The sequence below is a fragment of the Cetorhinus maximus genome, chromosome 15, assembly GCF_964194155.1.
Source record: "Cetorhinus maximus chromosome 15, sCetMax3.hap1.1, whole genome shotgun sequence".
NCBI classification, from domain to species: domain Eukaryota; kingdom Metazoa; phylum Chordata; class Chondrichthyes; order Lamniformes; family Cetorhinidae; genus Cetorhinus; species Cetorhinus maximus.
This window is the reverse complement of record NC_135893.1, coordinates 91,005,481-91,028,262: the sequence shown is the minus strand read 5'-3', so window position 1 is coordinate 91,028,262 and position 22,782 is coordinate 91,005,481. Positions and strand designations below refer to the sequence as shown.

The 22,782-nt window shown below is 44.4% G+C and overlaps 1 protein-coding gene across 6 annotated transcripts in view; it reads right to left on the bottom strand.

Moving 5' to 3' along the window:
* Positions 1-22,782, bottom strand: part of epn2 (epsin 2) — a 71,379-nt gene that overhangs the window by 20,819 nt on the left and 27,778 nt on the right. For all 6 annotated transcript variants that reach the window (XM_078558943.1, XM_078558946.1, XM_078558945.1 and 3 more), the window contains one exon: positions 12,358-12,470. In XM_078558943.1, coding sequence (XP_078415069.1) covers positions 12,358-12,470 — 113 coding nt within the window. The remainder of the gene's footprint in view (positions 1-12,357; positions 12,471-22,782) is intronic.

The following is a 22,782-nucleotide window of genomic DNA, read 5'->3' as shown; positions in this document are numbered from 1 at the left end:
CATTCTCTCTCACTCACCATCATTGTCGTCATCCCATCTATGGGACCACTCACCACCCGCACAAGCCCACACCCACACATTTATCATCTGGCCCGGCAGACGTCCTGCTTACTTTCTCCATCTCTGTCCATGCAGGGCAGTCTGGCACACGACAAGAGAGAAAGGTTGCAGACTGGTGGCGGAATGCCCGAAATCAAGGTCCTCAAGGACTTTGAAAACAGAGCCATCCAGCTGGCCAGCCAGGATCTGGACTGGTCCCATGCTGACGGCGAGGTCAGCACTGCCGTACCAGGTGAGGATTCAGCAGTGCAACATTCATCAGGCAACCATGCTATGAATGATGTGTTCTCTTTCACAGGCCACTGCCATGCCCTCGCTTTCACAGATACATCTGCCAAACAGCTGGCGAAGTCCATGACCCAGGCCTCCAATCAAGCTGCAAAGAAGCCTCTGAAGAGGAATCTGGAGGCACCCGCCCTGTAATCCCGTCACAGCGCTCACCCACACCCTCCACCAGTGCAGAGACATACACCTCAGTGGGACCTAGAGAGTAGCCCCACATAATCTGGTGAGCAAATTGCACTGCCTGATCCACTGCAGACGGCGTCGGGGACTTCCCAGGTGTCTGGCACACAAAGGGCTGCTGGAGGTCAGAAGTTTGCTTAGTCCGAGTCAGATGATGATCGTCTGGATTCGGTCATGTCACAGTTGCAAAGGCAAGCTCAGCAACATCAGGAAGGAATGCTGCTGAACTCCTCAAATCGCAAGGCACGATGGAGGAGTTTGTTTGCCTTCAGTCTGAGATGATAGAGCTGGCATATCAAGGCACCGAGGTCAACACTGGTAGGATGGCAGCCGCCATGGAGACCTTAGTCCAGGAGGTTGCTCCTGCACTGCTGCACAGGCTCAACTCCATCGTTGATGCTATAGTTGGCCTTCAACAGTGTGTAGTGAGAGGGGTGCTGGGCAGCTTGATCTCACTCCAGCTAACCACTGCTCCTCAAGGAGTCAGCCTGGTGCCCCCGAGCACCCGCAGGGAGGGGGATCAGCAGGTGCACGCTCCGGGTCCATCCATCCAGGTGACTCAGTGTCTGATCCACCCGACTCCTCTCTTCCTGTGACCTCAGCAGCTCCAGCTCCACTGGCCAAGGAGGGTGCCACTGCCACCCAGCAGGACTTGGAAAGCAGGCCAGGGCCCTCCAAGTCTCAACCTTCCAGAGGACGTCCGCCAAAGTCATCACAACAGGGCATCACAGTCAGCAGGCTGCCTCCATCTCTGCTGTAGATATCCAGGAGCACCAAGACGTAGCGGCAAGGTTAGGACAGTTAAGGAGAATTAGTTACACAACCTATTGTCAATAAACCCCAAGAATGTCTCCCTGCCTATGGCTCCTTGTTCTGGTGAGCAATGCTCTTGCGCTCAGATGTGAAACCTTTCTGCACAAGATAAAGGCAAGTGTCTCAGTCCAGGGCCTCTTCCCTGTGCTCTGTGCAGCCTTCAGGCCAAAGTGATGGTCTGGCCTCATACTCCCTGAAAACATTACTGATGCCTGCACCTCGGCGGTGCTCATCATTGCTGCCAGAATGTAGTGGACAGGCGCCACAGAGTTCTCTCATTCTCTCGGTGTACTCTCAGCACCTTTAAGGAGGGGCGAGCCCCCATCTCTTCAGCATCTGCGACCGCTGATGATGTGCTCCAGCTCCTGAAGGGCTCAAGTGCTGAAAGTGGACAAAGCATCAGATGCTTCTAAAGTTTCATGGCTGCATCTCTATGATATGAGCCTGATCACGGAGTGCAAGTAAGCTGCCCTTGGCCAAACAGGAGTCATATATTCATAGAGGCTGTGTGAAGATACGTGGAGTGTCCTCACTACATGTCGTCACCATCCTCCTGCAATCAAGCGACTGTTCGGGCCTCTAATGCCTCTCTATGATAGGAGCATTCTCAGAGGGTATTCGCGCTGCCATAGGCCAGACTGGAGTCAAACATTCACAAATGCAATGTGAGGAACTATGGGATCATCTCACTGCATGTTGTCATCATCCTCCACAAATCTAGCAGCCATGAGGGCCTCCTGAGTGCACCTGCCTCGTCTAGCCAGTGCGTCATCGTCGCCTCAGAGGACCTCCTTACCCTCATCCCCATCGGCGTCCTCCTCATCGGAGGCAACATGCAGCTTCTCCATCTCCTCCTCAGCCAGCTCATCTCCACGTTGGAGCGCCAGGTTGTAAAGAGCACAGATGACAACGATGCATGACACCCTTTGCGGACTATATTGCAGGGCTCCATCAGACCAGTCCAAGCACCAGAACCTCATCTTCAGCATCCCGATGGTCTGCTCCACTAAGGTGCGAGCTGCAGAATGAGCCTCATTATACAGTTGCTCTGCTGCAGTCTGAGGCCGTTGCACGGGTGTCATCAGCCACGGCCTCTGTGGGTAGACCTTATCCCTGAGGAGCCATCCCTGCAGCTTCTGTGGACCCTGGAAGACTCCAGGGATCTGTGACCGACTGAGGATGTAGGCGTATGCACACTCCCTGGAAACTGTGCGCATACCTGCAGGATGTGTTTCTGGTTGTCGCACACCAACTGCACATTCAGCGATTGGAGGCCTTTGCGTTGATGTAGTCCACTGTGTGTTGCGACGGAGATCTGAGCACCACATGAGTGCAGTCACTCACACCCTGCGCCTGTGGGAAACCAGAGATTTGGGCGAATCCAATCAATCTTGCATCCTGGCTGCCCTGGTCCCAGGCGAAATGCACAAAGTTGTGTGCCCTCGCAAATTTGGCATCCGTGACCTCGTGGATGCATTTGTGGGTGGAGGCTTGAGAGATCCCACAGAGGTCACCTGTCAAGCCCTGAATGGAGCCACTGGCATAGAAATTGAGCGCTGCAGTCACTTTCACAGCCATTGGAAGTGGATGCCCTCCATGTCCCCATGGCGCCAAATCCTGCAGTAACTGGCAGATGTGAGCGACCAGTTCCCTAGACATTCGCAGTCTTCAGTGACACTGGTTCTTGGTCATCTGCAGGAACGAAAGGCAGCGTCTATAGATCCTGGTTGTCGCTAGGCGCTAGTCTGCGATGGCTTGGCTCTTGGGCGGTGTGTGTGGGAGCCCCAGCCGCCCCTTCTTCCTGAAGTTGCTGCTCTTGCCTCTGAGCAGCCAGGAGCCTCAGTCACTCTCTCCTCCATCGTCTTCGCACTCTGTAGGCCATCAGGCATACAGCTAGTTCACCAGGGTCCATGATCCTGATGTATTCTTCCTGGAGAATGAAAGAGAGAGACACGTGGTTAGCATGGGTGTACTAAGAGCTTGTCCTGGTTAAGTGTGACGGCCCCTTGACACTTCTCGGAGAATGTTGGCCACCACTTGGATGGCCAGTGATTAATGCGCTGCATGGCTGCCCTGTTAGCTTGAACCATGGGGGAGACTGGTCCAAACCGAGATGCTGACATTGCAAGGGGCTGAGAGCACCTCCAGCAATGACTGCTACATGGCCAGCTTTAGCAAGGAGATTGTACAACGTGTGCAATCCAACTGCTCTGCAGTCCAATAAAAGTACTCATGAATTTTCAGTCTGTGCCGGGGGGGTGCTCTGGAGAATTTGGTGGCACTTTGATGCCTCTGTGTTGCTTGAGTGGGCAGACAGGCTAGGAGCCCGACCCCAATCATATCAATGTGGCTGCACCTGAAATGTCTCAGTTGCAGAGGAATGGTCACTTTTTACAGGTTTCCCGAATGCGTGGCCACTCCCCTTGCCCACCCTAGCCACCCCCACCCCAAATGCTTGTGCGCTATATTCAACAACAGGGCTGCTCTTGCCGCTCCCCACTCCACTAGTTGCCTCAACAGCAAGGCTGCACTTGCCTCCCGCCTCACAAGTCCCTTTAATGGCAAGGTTGCATTTGCCCCCCCCCCGCACCCTCTCACAATTCACCTCAGGGGCAAGGCTGCACTTAACCCCGACCCCTCCGGCATCCCTGAAGCCTGCAAAGCAACAGGCAGCCCTGCAGAACATTGCTGTGCGCTCACCTCCAATTAACCCAAAGTGCAGGCTGCCAAGTGCTTGTCACCCCTGTGCTGCTGTGAAACACGTGCTTTCCCGCCGACATGCACAAATGATCCAGCGGGGGTGCAAGAGCCTGGCGGGATGGCCTGATAATGATATGCTGATGGGTTGCAATGAGGCTCCCGACGACCGATGGCAGGAAATGCGGTCCACCGTCAGCAAGCTGAGTGGACAATTGCGACCTGCTTTCCTGCCGTTGTGAAACCAATATTGTCTGCTAATGCCACCTACCACGCCCGCTGCTAGCGGGCACAGAAAATTCCACCCCATGTCAAAAACAACAGGTTCAAATACCAAATGAAACACAGTAAAGCAGTTAAGTGCGTGAAAAAGTCTTTATTCAATTTGTTCCCACCTTACAATGACCTGACCTTGTTAAAGGTCAGCGCTTTACATTGAAAAACGTTGAGTTAGCACTGGAAAACTCAACAATCTTTTTCTGTTTAGTGTGCTGCCTTCAGACATACACAATACAGTCCAGCATGTCTTCAATGCAGTCAAACATATTTTAGGTGTGCGTATGCTGCAGTACGAAATACTAGAGCATCTCTACGATCTCGGTTAGGGAAACAGGCGGGTGATCTCCAACTGACAACAGTTTTGCCAAATTGCAGGTTTTGCATGTCCTTTCACAGGGAGGTCTCGGTGTCAAATGATGGCTTGCCCAGGGCTTCATGAAGTGATCTAACTCCACTCTGATTGGCTGGCGCGGTCATATGATTGGATTAGCCAAGCTTGGCTAATCTGGAGTTAGCATTGCAAAATATTGGCTTATCATGGGCATCAAACTATTGGATTTTTAAAAATATTTTTCCAAGTCAGGATAGTGAATGGTTTGGAGGGAAACTTCCAGGTGGTGGTGTTCCCATGTATCTGTTGCTCTTGTCCTTCTACATGGTAGTGGTTGTGGGTTTGGAAGGAGCTGCCTAAGGAACCTTGGTGAGTTTCTGCAGTGCATCTTGTAGATGGTACACACTGCTGCCACTGTTTGTCGGTGGTGGTGGGAGTGAGTGTTTGTGGATGGAGTGTCAATCAAGTGGGCTGCTTTGTCCTGGATTGTGTCAAGCTTCTTGTGTTGTTGGAGCTGCACTCATCCAGGCAAATGGAGAGTAGTCTATCACGCTCCTGACTTGTGTCTTGTAGATGGTGGATAGGCTTTGGAGAATCAGGGGGTGAGTTACTCACCGTAGGATTCCTAGCCTCTAACCTGCTCTTGTAGCCACAGTATATATATGGCTAGTCCAGTTCAGCTTCTGGCCAATGGTAATCCCCAGGAAGTTGATAGGGGATATTCTACCTGCAGGAATGGTTGACGATTTCGACATGACCAGAATTTCATGTCATCCGAGTTTGACACATCGCGATTTTGCTGTTTTTTTTTAACCAGATTGTTTGTCGCAACTTTCACCTTAGAGTCAAATAGGAAATAACAATTGAATGCAACCATCAATACTCTGAACTCAAACAATTATCGAGTTTTCATGCATTCAACCTTTGGTTGGTAATTGATGAATTTGATGGCCCGTGAGCTTTTGGGGATGGCCCCTTTAAGAATAGCTTTCTCTAGAAGATGATTTATTTAAAAAGTAAATTGGTTACACGATCAGTTCCTGGAACAAGCTGCCGGTGAGATAAACAATAGAAAAGCCAAAGGTAAGCAATGAGTTTATTGCAGAGAACATCTCTTTCAATCACTTTATTTTAGAGCAAGCTGGTTGCAGGAAACTTCGCTTTTAACAGACTTCAGTGGGAATTGTTTGCGCTGACTTAAAAGGGTTTAAAACCCTTGATAACTGAAGGACTCTATTAACAGTGAGTTGGACTTCTGGAATAGCCAAGCTGGGGGGTGGGGGGGTGCGAGGACAGGAGGGTGTGCAGGCAAGAGTGGAGAGAGTGAAGGGCACCCAGGTTGAATTGGGAGTCTACAACTGTGGGGTGCTGGAGGACATTTGAATGGAAGGCCTTGTTGGAAGTAAGCAGAAGGCCCAAGAAATCTCAATCCTTAAATGATGCTTTGGAACAGCACTCAGATCAAGTGGCTAATCTTCCAATTTCTGATAAGTATCTGACTGGAATTTCTTGGGGTAAGTCAAATGGGTGTGGAAGGAAATTTCAGTTAAGAAGCTCGGTTAAGAATATGGGTAACTGTGTTCACTGTGCGTTGAATATACCTTAGACAGTCAGTTACGTTACAGTGTAGTTATTAGTATTCATGTTCTTTGATTTTTTGTGTAGTAAAATTCTTTGGTTTTACCCATGAACCTTTTAGTAAATACCTGGGTTTTCTGGTTTCAAAAAAAAATAATAAAAACTTTACTGGTCTCTACCGGAGATCAAAATACTAACAATGTAAATATTTTTAAACATACTATAATTCAATTTGAAAAGAGATGAAACATGAAGTGTACCCTGCACTTGTAATTCTACAACTTTCATTAGAAATATTTCATTATAGAAATACATGAAGTCCAGCCACACCTGGAAAGAGAAGTGGGTCATGAGAAGTAGGGACAGCAGCAGAAGCCTTGGTCAATTGTGCTGGTAACACCAGATTTTCTTGGGACTGCTTTTCTGAGGTTAGCAAATGTGTTTTTGTTCTTACAGGCATGCCCTTGGCAATCTAATGAGGCCAAGAACTATTAAAAAAGCTTAATGCTATCAGTGGAACTTAAGGCAATTCCTTAGGTTGTTACAATATGTATATTGGGTGCCTTGAAAACCTGTAAAGTGACCAGTATATTGTACAGATTGGATTCTGCTCATCAGGAATGTGTAGGCCAGGTCATTTTTTTCATTCCTTCATGAGATGTGAGCATAGTTGCTCATTCCTAATTGCCCTTGAGAAAGTGTGGTGAGCCACCTTCTTGAACTGCTGTAGTCTATCTGTTGTAGGTACACCCACAGCACTGTTAGCAGGGGGATTCCAGGAATCTGACTCAGCGACAGTGAAGGAACAGAAATATAGTTCCAAGTTAGCATGCTGTGTGGCTTGGAGGCGAACGCACAGATGGTGGTGTTACTTGCATCTGCTGCCCTTGTCCTTCTAGGTGGTGGAGGTCATGGGTTTGGAAAGTGCTCTCCAAGGAGCCTTGGTGAATTGCTGCAATCCATCTTATAGATGGTACACACAGTTTCCAGTGGGTGCCTGTGGTGAAGGGAGTGAATGTTTAATGTGCTAGATGGGGTGCTAATCAAGCGGGCTGCTTTATCCTAGATTGTTCAAATGTCTCGAGTGTTGTTGGAGCTGCACTCATGGCAAGTGGAGGGCATTCCATCACACCCTGAATTGTGCCATATAGATGGTGGAATGGCTTTAGGGAGTCAGGAGGTGAGTTACTCACCACAGAATTCCCAGCCTCTAACCTGTTCTTGTAGCCTCAATATTTATATGGCTGGTCCAGAATAGTTGCTGGTCAATGATAATCCCCAGGGTGGTGATGGTGGGGTATTTAGTGATGGCAATGCTATTGAATTTCAAGGGGAGATGATTAGATTCTCTCTTGCTGGATATGTAACCTGCCACATATCTGGCCAAGCCTGAATATTATCCAGGTCTTGCTGCATGTGGCACTGACTGCTTCTATATCTGAGGAGCCATGAATGGTACTGAGCCTGTAATCATTAGCGGACATCTCCACTTTCAGGTCTTGTGATGGAGGAAAAGGTGAAACTGGTTGGGCCGAGGGCACTAGCCTGAGGAACTCCTGATGCAATGTCCTGGGGCTCAGATAATTGGCCTCTAACAACCACAACCACCTTTTCTTGTGCTAGATATGATTCCAACCAGTGCAGAGTATTGTGTGATTCCCAGTGACTTCAATTTTGCTAGGGCTCCACATCTAGAGTACTGTGTGTAGAGTTTTAGTCTTCTTACTTAAAAACGGATATAATTGTATTAGAAGCAGTTCAGAGAAGGTTGACTCAACAAATTGCCGCTTACCTTATGAAGAAAGGTTGAACAGGTTGGGCCTATACCCACTGGAGTTTAGATGAATGAGAGGTGATCTTATTTAAACATATTTAAGATCCTGAGAGGACTTGACAGGGTGGATACCGGGAGGATGCTTTCTCTTGTGGGGAAGATTAGTACTAGGGGACACAGTTCAACAAATAAGAGGTCTTCCTTTTAAGACAGCGAAGAGGAGAAAGCTTTTGTCTCAGAGGGTCGTTAGTATGTGGAATTCTCTTCCCCGGAGAGCAGTAGAGGCTTGGTCATTTAATTTTTTCAAGGTTGAGTTAGATCAATTTTTGATAGACAAAGGAGTCAAGGGTTCTGAGGCAGACAGGAAGGTGGAGTTGAGACCACAACCAGAGCAGCCATGATGTTATCAAATGGCTGAGCAGGCTCGAAGGGCCAAGTGGCCTACTCCTGCTCCCAAGTCCTATGATGCCTTCCATTAGTTTGCTGGTGATCAAGAGCAGACTGATGGGGCAATAATGGTTGGATTGGATTTGTCCTGATTTTTTTGTAGCCAGGACCTTGGCAATTTTCCACAATGTCAGGTAGATGCCTGTGTTGTAGCTGTACTGGAACAGCTTGTCTGGGGCCACAGCTAGTTCTGGAGCACAATTCTTCAGTACTACAGCCAGATGCTGTCAGAGCCCATTGCCTTTGCAGTATCCAGTGCCTTCGGCCATTTCTTGATACCACATGGAGTGAATCGAATTGGCTGAATACTGGCATCTGTGATACTAATCTCAGGAGAAGCCAAGATGGATCATCTACTCAGCACTTCTGGCTGAAGATGATTTCAAATACTTCAGCCTTGTCTTTTGCACTGATGTGTTGGGCTCTGCCATCATTAAGGATGGGGATATTTGTGGAGCCTTCTCCTCCAGTTAGTTGTTTAATTGCCCATCACCATTCATGATTGGATGCAGCAAGACTTCAGAGCTTTGATCTGACCTATTGGTTGTGGGATTAGCTCTGTCTGCTGCATGTTACTTTTGCTGTTTGGCATGTATGTTGTGTGTTGTAACTTCACCAGATTACATCTCATTTTAAATATGCCTGGTGCTGCTCCTGATATGCTCTCCCGCACTCCTCATTGAACCAGGGTTGATCCCCTGGCTTAATGGTAATGGTAGAGTGAGGTATATGCTGGGCTCTTATGGGACACAGTGGTATAGTGGTAACGTCACTCGACTGTTAATCCAGAGCCCCAAACTAATACCCTGGGAACGTGCGTGGAAATACCACCACGGCAGCTGGTAGAATTTAAATCTGGTTAATTAATTAAAAATACTGGAATTGAAAGTTAGCCTCAGTAATGGTGGCCATGAAACTATCAATTGTTGTAAAAACCCATCTGGTTCAATCATGTCCTTTAGGGAAGGGAATCTGCCAACCTTACCAGATCTGGACTACATGTCACTCCAGACCCACAGCAATGTGGTTGACTCTTAACTGCCCGTTTAAAAAGCCTAGCAAGCCACTCAGTTCAACAGCAATTAGGGATGAGCGACAAATGTTGGCTTTGCCAGCGACACCCACATCCCGTGAAAAGAATAAAAAAAGGTTACAGATTGCAGTTGAATACAATTCCGCAGTTGCTGATGGCCCATGGATGCCCAGTTTTAAGCTGCCAAATCGGTTCTGAATCCATCGCTTTTAGTATAGTGTTAGTGCCACACATGATGGGCAGTACCTTCAGTGTGAAAACATGCCTTTATCTCCACTAGGACTGTGCAGTGGTCACTCCTACCTATAATATCAAGGACAGATGAATCTGCGTCAGGTAGACGGAGGGTGAGGTCAAGTAGGTTTTTCCCTCTTGTTGGTTTCCTTACCACCAGCTGCAGGGCCAGTCTGGCAGATATGTTCTTCAGGACTCAATAGGCTTGGTCAAGTAGTAATGCTAATGAGCTTTGAAGTGCCCCATGCAGAGTACATTCTGTGCCATTGCTACTCTCGGTGCTTATTCCAAGTGCTGTTCAACATGAAGGAGGGCTGATTCATCAGTTTAGGGAAGGCGGTAGGTGGTAATCTGCAGGAGGTTTCCTTGCCCATGTTTGACTTGATGCCACGAGACTTCATGGAGTCTGGAATCAACATTGAGAACTCCATGGCAATTCCCTCCCAGTGGTATATAACCGTGCTACCGCCTTTGCCGAGTCTGTCCTGCCAGCGGAACAAGATGTACTCAGGGATCATGAGGGATAAGTTTGGGACAATGACTAAGGTATAATTTGGTGAGCATGACTATGTCAGACTATTGCTTGAATAGCCTGTGGTACAGCTCTCCCAATTAGGCACAAGCCCCCAGATATCAGCGAGGAGTTTGTAGGGTCGACTGGGTGTGGTGTACCATTGTCGTTTCCGGTGCCTCAGTGAATGCCGGAGGGTCTGTCCATTTTTATCCCTTTTTGACTTTTCTGTAGCAGTTTGGTACAGTTTGAGTGGTTTGCTAGGCTGTTTCAGAGGGCAGTTAAGAGTCAAACACATTGATGTGGGTCTGGAGTCACTTGTAGGCCAGACCAGGTAAGGGAGACAGATTTCTTTCCTTAAAAAGAACATCAGTGAACCAGATGGGTTTTTACGACAATCTGATAGGATGTTTCCCCATGGCAGGTGAGTTTAGAACCAGAGGGCACAGTCTCAGAATAAGGGGCAGGCCATCTAGGCCTGAGTTGAGGAAGAATTTCTTCACTCAGATGGTGGTGAATCTTTGGAATTCTTGACCCCAGAGGGCTGTGGTAGCTCAACAATTGAGCATGTTTAAGATCGAAATCAATAGATTTCTGGATACTGATGACATCGAGGGGTATGGGGATGCCGCAGGAAAGTGACGTTGAGATAGATGATTAGCTATGATCTAATTGAATAGCAGAGCAGGCTTGACAGGCTGAATGCCCTAATCTTGCTCCCATATTCCTATGCCAACATCATAACAACTGAATGCAACTCAATCATAGCAAGCGACATAAGTAGGTTTCTTGAGCTCTGCCTTTCTGTTTTTTTTCCCTACCAAAGTGAATTATATTCCATCTGCCATGTTCTTAACCATTCACTTAGCCTGTCCTAGTTCCCTTGAAGCCTCCTCCTCACAACTTACATTCCCACCTAATTTTGTGTTCATCAGCAAATTTGGAAATATTACATTTGGTCCCTAAATCCAAATCATCTATATAGATTGGGGCCAGCACTGATCCTTATATCCCACTAGTAATAGCCATCCTTAGAATGACCCGTTTATTCTATTCTGTTTTCTGTCCGTTAACCAATTCTTAATCCATACCAATATATTACCCCCAATCCCATATGCTCTAATTTGGTTTTCAAACCTCCTGTGTGAGACTTTTATCAAAAGCCTTAGTCAGTTGTGATGCTCCCTATGCTGTTTGTGAGGGGTTCCTTGCACCTACTGTTTATCTAGTGAGGACTCAAACCTTTTCCTGTCTGTTATCTCATTGTGCGGGCATGGGAGGGGAAGAAGGGCATAGGTATCTTTTAGGATCAAGACTGGTCTGCGATGACGTGCCTGAGGACTATTGCTTAAAACACTCAACTCATCATAGAAGACAACACAAGCTGATACCTAAATTGTGCAGGTCTGTATGTAGTATTTTAAGGCACTACTGACAATTTGCCTAGCCTAGCTCACTAATGTAACCCGTTAGAACTAGCCTGTCACTTGGGGCTGAGATTCTTCCCACTCAGCTCCAACTAATCCTCCAAACCACTGCCCTAATGGGTAGCAGGGGAAACGTACCAAGCTGCAGGAGTGCAGAACAGCCAGGAATTAAAAAGATTACATAAAAGGATCGGAAATAAAAATTAAGAATCAGAAAAAAAGAGAACTGCAAACAAAATCTGTTACAGAAGGCAGGAAGGAGAAAGAAAATGGTAGGATTAATACAATTTTCCTTCAGTTGGACAGTGATGCATGTGGTAAAGTAATGCAAAAGTCTGAAACTAAGTCTCAGCGCTTTCTTTTTGAATTCGAAAAGTAATGTTAGATGACATTCTCCTGAGATGAGGGAAGGATGTTCACGAGTTGTATTTTTGCACAGAATACCTGAAGTTAGGAAGCCCACTAAACTCAATGTCAAACTGTTTTATAGAAGTTTTAGAAGACTTATATACCTCTTAGATTTGCAAGACTTGGAATTTCAGAGATTCCTTTCAAAAATAAAGTGCAGCCCTTTAAAAACGTGCAACTTTACAAATTATATTACAAATATCAACAAGCAATTGCCCATTGCGAACAGGATCACACAATCTGACTGTCGATAAGTAATATACTAGGAACGTGGAGTGAAACTAATTTTGCAGGCTGTACCTGTTCCGCTGCTTCCCTACTCATGGCTAAAGCCAACTGCAACTGAAGTTCTTCTTCTCCACTGGTTTGTGGTCTAGCCTGTTCCAATTCTGACGAAGCACGTGGAGAGGTTGCTAAAAAAAAAGGCATATATTAAAACTAACAGTCAAAAAAAGGTAACACTTCAACTTGATTGACACCACAGGAATGCCAAACTGCAGATGCAATAATACAGAATATCCACGTCAGAATTAAGTAACTGCAATTGAGTACTGCAAATGGTTTTAAATGCAGAGTGAAAATACATCCACTTTCAAGATAAAGACATCCTATGAATGTAGTTTTATTTGGAAAGGTACACTTAAGCTTAAATTAAAATTTATTTTCCATATGTATTTGAGTTTTGAAATCAGCTTGACCAGTAGGTTTAGCTTTGGCCATTGTGGGGATGGAGGAAAGGTAATGAGGAACTTTTCATTTTTATTCCATAATTTCAATGCAACCATGGGTTCTAGAAATATTGTTGGCTCGGTCACGTATTTACACTTTTAAACTGCTTACTAATAAAACAAGTTGTGGAAGCCTTTAAAAACACTATGAACTTCTACCCAACCACAACTCCCTTAGCCTCAACACGTGCTCACACTACCTGTGAATTACAAACTGGAAGCCTAAAGGTCACAGCATCAGAGACTGCAGGTGAGCTGAGCAAAAGTTAAATTCTCAAATGTATTATGCTGTTGCACAAAACAGTGTCAGAGAGTTAGTTATTGATGCTAAGATCAATAATCCTTACACATTATCTTAGGATCAAAAAGTAAGCTATTAATTTTATTTACATTCTAGGGATGTTTTCTCATAATACTGTGCTTATACCTCCAACTGACTGTGGAGTAAAACATACATACTTAAGGAAAAATTGGTGATTCAGTCTCTGTTGAAGATGAGCTGCAACTATCAACGATGTTGACAGGTGACGGATAGCCAGAACAATCTCCACATATGAAGGCTAGCTGCAAAATAAGCAAGACCTCTCCTGGCAACTAAGCAGTTGCGGACCACAGTGTAGGGTAGTGCCTCTACGTTATTCAAAACCTCCATGAATGTACTTTACAGCTCCCTGTGACATGGTGAGTAAGGGCCACCATTCAATAAGTCCTACCACAACAAAATTCTTCAACAGTAAATCAGCTGATTGCATGTGAAGGTGGACAAAAGGATGCAGCAAAGCCTTGTCCTCAATTATACAGGCTCACCTGTTCATTGCCACTAGGCAATGCCCCACCAAAACAGTGTGGGGCCTGCTGTGTGACAGGCCTCCCACTACACCATGCAGAGGCACTTCTATGGATGGCAAATTTCCTCAAGCCCTTTGGCGATCAGCTAGTGGTAAGGCAGCAGGATTGAGATATCTGGGAACTTCTGGTCACAACCTGATACAAAGGCAGCAGTTACCAATTAACTACTCCACTCTTAACTGAAATGGAAGCATGATTCAGTGATTGTAGCTGTGTCTAAGCACCCTTCTTCAGGGTTAGATCTCCTCACCTTACTAGGGGTAGGGGCTAGAAAAGATACCCTAAAAATAACCTGCCTTACTCCAAATTGGCTGGAGAATCCACATTCAACGGGATTACACATCAGCAGTAGAAACTCAAAAACAAAGGTATTGGGATCCTGGAATATCAGGACGTTAACGGATGACTCAGAACAGATGAACAGACAGACAAACAAACATCAATAGTAGCCCACAAGCTCTGTGCCTAGACATTGGCAAAGTAGCCCCTTTCTTCTGGAAAGGGAAATTGCAGGAAGAATGCAGAATTCATGGTATTTTTGATGGCAAAGCCAACAATCTCATTCCCTGTTGGGGTCAATGAGCATTTTATGACACTCAATCTTAAGCGCAAAGGAATCAATCTGTCAGCCTCATCAGCACTTGTGCACCTACCTTGGACTCCGGGGATGAAGAGAAAGAAACCTACTATTCCAACTTAGACGCTACTATGACAGTTGTACCATCACAGTCAAAGATCATATTTCTCGGTGATTTCAATGCCAGGGTGGAAGACAACCATGCCCTTTCACCAAACACCAGTGGAAAGCATGGGAAGTCCATTTCCAATGGTATTTGCCTCCTTGCCTTATGCATTGAAGACAATCTTGTGGTTACCATCACCCTATTCAGGCAATAAACTGCTTCAAGACATCTTGGCAACATCCATAATCAAGCACTGGCACCTCATAGACTACGCGATAGCCAGGACCAGGGATTGAAAAGATGTGCACATTACATGTGTTATGAAAATGGCTGATAAATGCTGGACAGATCCAGAGACTCATACCCTTGTTATTAGCACTTGAGGCAGTCTGCAAAATGACCCAACAGCTGAGACAGCTTCAGAGAAAATTTGAGGTTTTTGGTCTGTCAAACTGTATCTACCTCAAGGAATTTTAAGAACAAAATCGATCGGAAACTACAGGAATGGATCATCGCACCATTAACCAATGGCCAAAATGGAATGCAATCACTGAAATTGATCACCACTCATACTTGCTAAGGAATCCGTGGCACACCACTGAAAGACCCCAAGACTGGTTTGATGAGAGAGATGCAGAAATTTGCAAACTGTCAATTGCAAACGGCAACATTCCAAAACCCAGCAACAGGATCCAAACTCCACAGAAAAGAAGTTCATCCACCAGAAAGTCAAAACTAAAGTTCAAAGAGGAGCCAGCAATTTGAAGGAATGGACAGCGAAAGCAGGGAAAATTCAACTAATCACTGACATGCATGACAGGTGCACCTTTTTCAGAACGACCAAAGAAATCTATAGACCTTCAACACACTGGCCAACACCAATTAAGATCCAAAGATGGTAAGGTTTTCCTCAAAGGCATGAACACCATCAACACCTGCTGGGAAGAGCACTTTGCAGAACTACTCAATGAGAACTCCACCTGTGGACATGCACTACTGGAGATCCTCCCACAACATGCAACTGGAAGTGAGCTAGACAATGATCCTACACTTAATGAAGTGCTAACAAATAAAAAACAACAAAGCCTCTGGTCTTTACAACAGCCCTGCGGAGGTACTGAAACATGGGGGCCTATTTGTGAAGCTCTGGCAGAATGAAGAAATTCTACTGATCTGGGGGACATCATGATGATCATAATTTTCAAGAAAGGAAACAAGTTGAAATGTAGCAACTACAGGGACATAACTTTGCTCTTAATTGTTGGCAAGGTCCTAACTAAATTACTTCTTAGAAATCATCTCTTGTCAATTGCAAAGAAGATCCTTCCAGAGTCCCAGTGTGGCTTCTGATCCACCAATTGAACAATGATCATGATCTGCACAGCATACCAACTTCAGGAAAAGTGCAGAGAGCAGAACATCCCTTTGTACATGGCTTTCTTTGATCTCACAAAAGTCTTTGACTCGGTGAATCGAACTGCCATTTGGAAAGTGCTACAGTGATACGGATGCCCAGCTAAATTCATAAACATCATCAGTCTCCTACGTGACAAATGCAAATAACGGTACTGTACAATCGCTCCACTTCTGTAACAGGAGTGCAGTATGTTGACGGTGCACTAGTTAATGCTCATTCTGAAGAACCACAACAAATACTTGATGTATTCGCTGAAGTCTACAAGAGCATGGGACTTGCCATGAACACCAGGAAGACCAAAGTCCTCTACCAACCCACAAAAAATGATTCAAATCCAACGCCTTCAACTGAGATTGATGGTGAAGTATTAGAAAATGCCCCTCACTTCCCATAACTTGGAAGCTATCTATCCCAAAAGGTTGACGATGAAGAAGAGGTAATGGCTCAACCTAGGGTGCTCAAGTTTGAGAATCATGGTGTCAGGCCCAACACTAAACTGAGTCTACAGTGGTTTTCCACAAGCTCCTCTACAGTGCTGAAGCTTGGACAATTTATAAACATCATATCAAGGCCCGAGAACATCATTAAAGCCCTCTTAGAAGGATATTGTGAATCAAGTGAGAATACTAAAAAAAATGAACGTTCTCCAAATCACAGGCATGTCAAGTATAGAGGCCATGATATGCTCACATCAGTTGAGATGGATGGGACATGCTGCCAGGATGCCCAACTCAAGACTGTTCAAAAATGCTCTACTCAGAGCTACGCCAGGGAGCACTTTCACAAGGGGGCCAAAGGAGCAGACAAAGACAATCTCAAAACCTCCATGAAGATCTGCTCTATTAATGAGACTTGGGAAGCATATGCCCAATGGTGACTAAAATGGTGATTCATCATCAATATTGTACCGGTAGAAATCTGCAGTCTTGATGATAAATAGGAAGTCACAAATGCAAGCTCAGCTCAGTGTTGAACAGGACACTATGCTTTGGTTCATCTCCAGCAAATGACTGCAGAGAAGGATCAAACATGGAAAAAGAGTTTATGGTAGAGGCTGCAAACAATGGCTTTGATCTACGCAGTGCTAAGTTGGAGAAGGTTGTAATGTGTTCAATAACTAATGTTGAGCATGATGGCTTTGATAGCATGGAAGAGTTGTCATGGAATAAAAGGTGATGGGTAAGGTTTTAAAAACAATAATCAGGGAGGAAAAAAAAAATCAACAGGCACTAGCAGAGATTTCAGAATCGTTACAGCGCAGGAGCCACCATTTGGCCGATCATGTCTGCACCACCTATCTGAATGAGAAATTCACTTAGTGGCATTCTCCCACCTTGTCCCTGTAACCATGCACATTCTTCCTTTTCAGATACCAGTCCAATTCCCCCTTGGATGCTTTGACTGAACCTACCTCTGCCACATTCTCAGGCAGTGCATTCCAGATCCCAATACCGCTCTATGTGAAAAAGCTTTTTCTCAAACCACTTTTGCTTCTTTTGCCAATCATACCTAGCACAAAGAAAGGTGGTTGTGGTTGTTGGAGGTCGATCATTTCAGTTACAAGACATCTCTGCAGGAGTTCTTCAGGGTAGTGTCCTAAGCCTAACTGTCTTAAGCTGCTTCAACAATGAACTTCCTTCCATCATGTGGTCAGAAGCGGGGATGTTCGCTTATGATTGCACAATGTTCAGCGCCATTCACCACTTCACAGATTCTGAAGCAGCTCATATCCAAATGCAGCAAGACCTGGACAATACCCAGGCTTGGGCTGACAAGTGGCAAGTAACATTCACGCCACAAAAGTGCCAGGCAATGACCATCTCCAACAAGAGACAATTTATGTAAAACTCTGACTGAAGTCCTTTTTGGTTCATTAACATATCAAACCCACTTCTTACTGTTGGCTTTAGACTCTTGCAGTCACACTGGTTCTTAATCCAGTTTCCATATTTACACCCCCAACAGCCTGTCTTCCAGTACACAAGAAATATGACAGGGTTATTAACAGAAGATGATATTATAATTTCTTGTTTTCTTGTCACGGTTTTTGCCCTTCAGTGTCATAGGTCAAAGAGTGAGCCGTCAAGATGATATCGGAGATACACTCCCTCTTTGAGATCCTTGACAGCATGGTTAAGGACGCAGGTAAAGAACAGGTTAAAGAGGACTCGTGCTAGAATGCAGGCTTGCTTCACTCCGTTCAAGATCTTAGAGGGAGTTGATGATGTGCATAAGCCATTGAAGGTTGCAGGAAAGGTTGAGGGAGCAGTTAATAAAGCATACTTTATTAAAGTTGAGCTTGCATAAGCCACCAGTTTGGCTTCTGGCTGCCACACGTTTTGGAAGGATGTGAAGACATTAGAGAGAGTGCAGAAAAGTTTTGGATTGAGTTGTTTTAGACTAAAGGGGGATCTATGCAGGTTGTAAAAAGGTGTAAGTAAATAAGGTGAAGATAAGGTAAGTTTATTTTTTTATAAAAACCGAAGAGCTAAAGTAGAGTCTAATCAAATCTGGGGAAAAAGCATTTCTAAAGAGACTGGTTGAGACAATAGAGATCAAAGGGAAGGAACGCATTTAAGGAAACACTGAAGCCTATGTGAGGGGGTAGCTGTTTAGATCCCCCAGAAGACAGCAGGATAGCTGGTCAGAACAGTGAAAAGACAGTGTGAACCAGGCCAGACCTAAGATCCAGTCGCTGTCAGCCGCAGAGGACATCCCAAGAAAAAATGGCACTGTGGGGTAAAAATGACTGGAATTCTACAGATTTTGAAGATAGTTGAACAGAAAACAGGAAGGTTAGCTGCAAGTTAAGATCTTGTGGAACTGTTTTAAAGTACTGTTTACTGTATGAAGCCGTTCTTGTGTTTAAGTGTAATTGTGGGTTTTTTTGCTTTAACGTTTTAAATAAATGTTCGCTTTACTATAAAATCACCACAAGTAGTCGGAGACATCATTTACTGATTTCAGAACCTCTCCTCATACCATACAAATCGCAAAAACCGTTTTAGCAGTGCTATAACATGGCAGATGTGCCAGGCACACCAAATCCACGAGGGAAACTTGGTCGCGCTATCACAGTGGTTTTGCAATTTGTATTTATTACGAGATATGTGTGCATTGAATTCAGAAGTAGAGTCCACCAAGACCTTTAGAGATTTTAAGAAATTAAATTAAAATATTTAACAAAATAAAAGATTTCAAGCATATACATAAGACTACAATTACTTATTACTATAATAAATCCTAAAATTCCTAACTGACCTGACTCCCAGTTACAGGCCCCCTTTAAGGCAACAGTCCAAAATAAAATTTTAGATTTAAAACAAAACCAGCAAATTAACACAATATCCACTTGACAGTGGAATTCCAAATGGCTTTTCCTCAGCTTCAGTTACTTTACATAGCAGACTTAGGCACAAATGACTGGAGGCTTCTTGAAGGCTATTTTACACACTCCTGTTAGATCTTACATGGTCTTCTTTACATAGCCTTTTAATCTCCTTCACATATGTGTTTCTCTCTTTAATATGTAAATTCTGTTGTTCCATATGTCTTTGAAACTATATCTTCCTCATAATATAAAACTTTCATGTTGCCAATATTGTAAGTAATCTTTGGGAAAAATAAACACTCCTTAGCCTTGCTTATCTGGCTAGTTGTAAACAGACTAACATTCCTTTGAAATCCAACAATCCTTTCATTTATATAAAAACGAAAATTCCCTTCACACCTTACATGCTAAGCCAGCAACTATGTTTACTCATTAGCATGTCAAGCACGTTTCTACACCAAGCTTCTTTTGATGATTTCTAACTTGCAGTCTACTTGACTCCAAATGTAATTAAATCACACAGACAGACCCAGCTCTAATCACACCTATAAACCTACTTCACAAGAAACCAGAAAGTTATTATGCTTTCGTCACAGGCAGCTGTTTCAAGTTTCTCTTTGAGATTTGGGCAGCTCAGCATTTACCATCAGCCGTGCCATAACACTCATACAGGAAGTCCTCTTCGCCAATGATTGTGCTTTAATGGCTCACAAAATGAAAGATTTGCAGATCATGGATTTCCAAAGTCTCAAAGCTGTTTGGACTGACCATCAGCTTTGGAAAGACAGAGGTTCCATACCAGCATTTGCCAAATTCCAGCATTTTTCAACTAGACAACTCCATTAAGGATACAAAACTGAAGACTGTCGATAGCTTCAAACATCTTGAAACCATTATCTCCAACGACAGTTCGCTTGGTAATTAGAGATCAGCTATGATCAGCAAGGCGAGCTAGGAGCTCGGAAGGCTTCGCACCAGAGTAGTAAACCACCACAGCGTTAGGCTGTGCACGAAGATCAAGATGTACAATGCTCTTGTCATTACTTCCCTCCTCAATGGCTAAGAGTTCTGGGCTTTATACTACAAACACTTAAGGCAGTTGGAACAATTTCACATGTGTACCCTTTGCTCCACTGGTAAAACTGGATTACAAACCTCAATATCTTAGACCGAACCCAGACAACAAGTACTGAAGCAATGCTCCTGTAAGCCCAACTGCACTGGGTAGGGCATGTAAATTAGAATGGAGGACCATCCCATTCCGAAACAGCTACTGGATGGAGAGCTAGTGTCTGACAAAAGAAACCAAGGTCAGCTGCGCAAGCGCTACAATGTCAGAATTTGGCAAAACCTGGTATGGAGCCTCCGTCTTTCCAAGACTGATGATCAATCCAAACAGCTTTAGAGCCTCTGAAAATCTAACAATCATGATCAGCAAATCTTTCATTTTGTGAGCCATGAAGGCACAATCATCAGCGAAGAGGACTTCCTGTATGAGTTTCTCAGTTTTGCACTGAGGTGTCATAGGTCAAAGAAAGAGCTTTCAAGATAATATCGGGGATACACTCCCTCTTTGAGATCCTTGACAGCATGGCCAGGACACCAGTAAAGAACGGGTTAAAGAGGACTGGTGCTAGAACGCAGGCCTGCTTCACTCCATTTGAGATCTCAGAGGAAGCTGATGATGTGCATAAGCCATTGAAGGTTGCAGGACAGGTTGAGGGAGCAGTTAGTAAAGCATACAGTATCCTGGGCTTTACTTATAGGGGCAGAGAGTGCAAGAGCAAGGATGTTATGTTGAACTTACATAAACCGCTAGTTTGGCTTCTGGGCGCCACACTTTTGGTGCTTAACAGAAATCTGAAGCGTTGTGGCTTCAAGCATAATGAGCTGGAAGAATTGGCACAAGAAGGAGCTCACGTGAGTGCCCTGATCCGTAGAGCTTCTGTCACTATTGAAAAGGATCTATGTCAACATCTCATTGCTGTTTGTGAACAACGTCATAGAGCAGCATCTGCCCATGTCACAACACAAGTTCCAATGTCCCAACTGTTTCCGACTCTGTGCTTCCAGGATGGGACTACATAAGTCCATGTTCATCGTTGATGAGTCTGCACATCCATCGTCTTCTTCGTACTCGAAGGACACCACCATCATAGATGGAATGTATATTACATACACCAACTATTATCCAATTTTCACAGCTCCTTCCTTCAAAACTGCCCCTAAATTCACCTTGCAGCAATCTCACCCAGACAAATCACAGCACAGTGGGAAAATACCACAGTAGAAGAGATTTGCTGACATAGAATAAAGAGAGCTTTATGTGGTCTTTAACAGTTCTCTGTCTGATTTGCAAGATCTTGATGCTGGCACTGGATGAGGAAATAAAAGTGTTCACTCTGCAGATTTGAAATATTCTTTTTAAAGAAAATATAAATAAAGGAATAATGAATCACTGCAGGATGTCCTCACTATTCCCCGTCAATCTGTCCCAAAACATGTTTGCCCTGACAAGTGCAAGATGAAAAGCTTAGCAAAATCACAGAATCATTACTGTGCAGAAAGAGGTAATTTGGCCCAACGTGTCTGCACCAGCTCTCTGATGGCACCAAGTGAATTGCTCATTCTCCCACTTTCTTCCTGCAACATTTTTCCTTTTCGGATAGCAGTCTAATCCCCTTTTGGGTGCTTCAATTGAACTTGCCTCCACTACACACTCAGGCACTGCATTCTAGACCTTAACCACTCGCTATATGAAAACAGCTTTTCTCATATCGCTTTTGCTTCTTTTACCAATTACTTTAAATCTGTGTCATCTCGTTCTCAAATCTTTTCACGAGTGGGAACACTTTCTCCCTATCCACTCTTTCCAGGCCCCTCACAATTCTGAATATCAAATCTCCTCTCTGCCTTCATTTCTCCAAGGAAAACAGTAACTTCTCCAATCCATCTTCATAACCTAAGATAAAAGGGTGTTTTCACTTACATTTTGAACCACTCTTCCCATCATCGTGTTAAGAAGCTATATACACCTTTTACAAGCTTATGCAGCAGGCAATAAACTATTTATCGTGCACATATTTTATCCAGCCCCTTTAAAACTCCAAAGCTAATAGTAAGTACCTGGGGCATGAACATGAGTCCTGTTAAATCTGGCCCTATGCAAAACAAAGAATATAATTTTCCATGTATAGTTTAAACACAGCAGCTTCCTTCTTCACTACATTGGATTACAACTGGTAATGTTCACATTGTTTCTTGTGGTATTACCCAAGAGAGAAGTCTGGAGGTCCTCCTTTAATTATCTTTATTTGTCTACCCTTCTATTAGGAGAAAATATTAGAGTTGGGCCATATCTACAAAACTAGTGGGAAGGTTATGTAGAATTGAAAACACCGAATGTCAGCACAAGAGATTTGAAAAACATCACATTACAAAACTACACTAAATGTTAGTTTTATGTATGGTGTTCCCATCAGGCATTTAAAAATAATCAAATTCACAAGTGCATACCATAAGGTAAATTAAATGCAAAATCAACAAAGCTTATAAGATGAGCAGTTCCCAGTTTTCTTACAGCTACGTCAACACTTACTTCAGTGGAAGACAGCAGAAATTTACCTATATCAGCTAACTGGAAGCTTGTTGAAAAGTGAACAGGCATTTATAGGAAGCGGATGGTAGAACAAAATGGATCAAATGACACTGATTAAT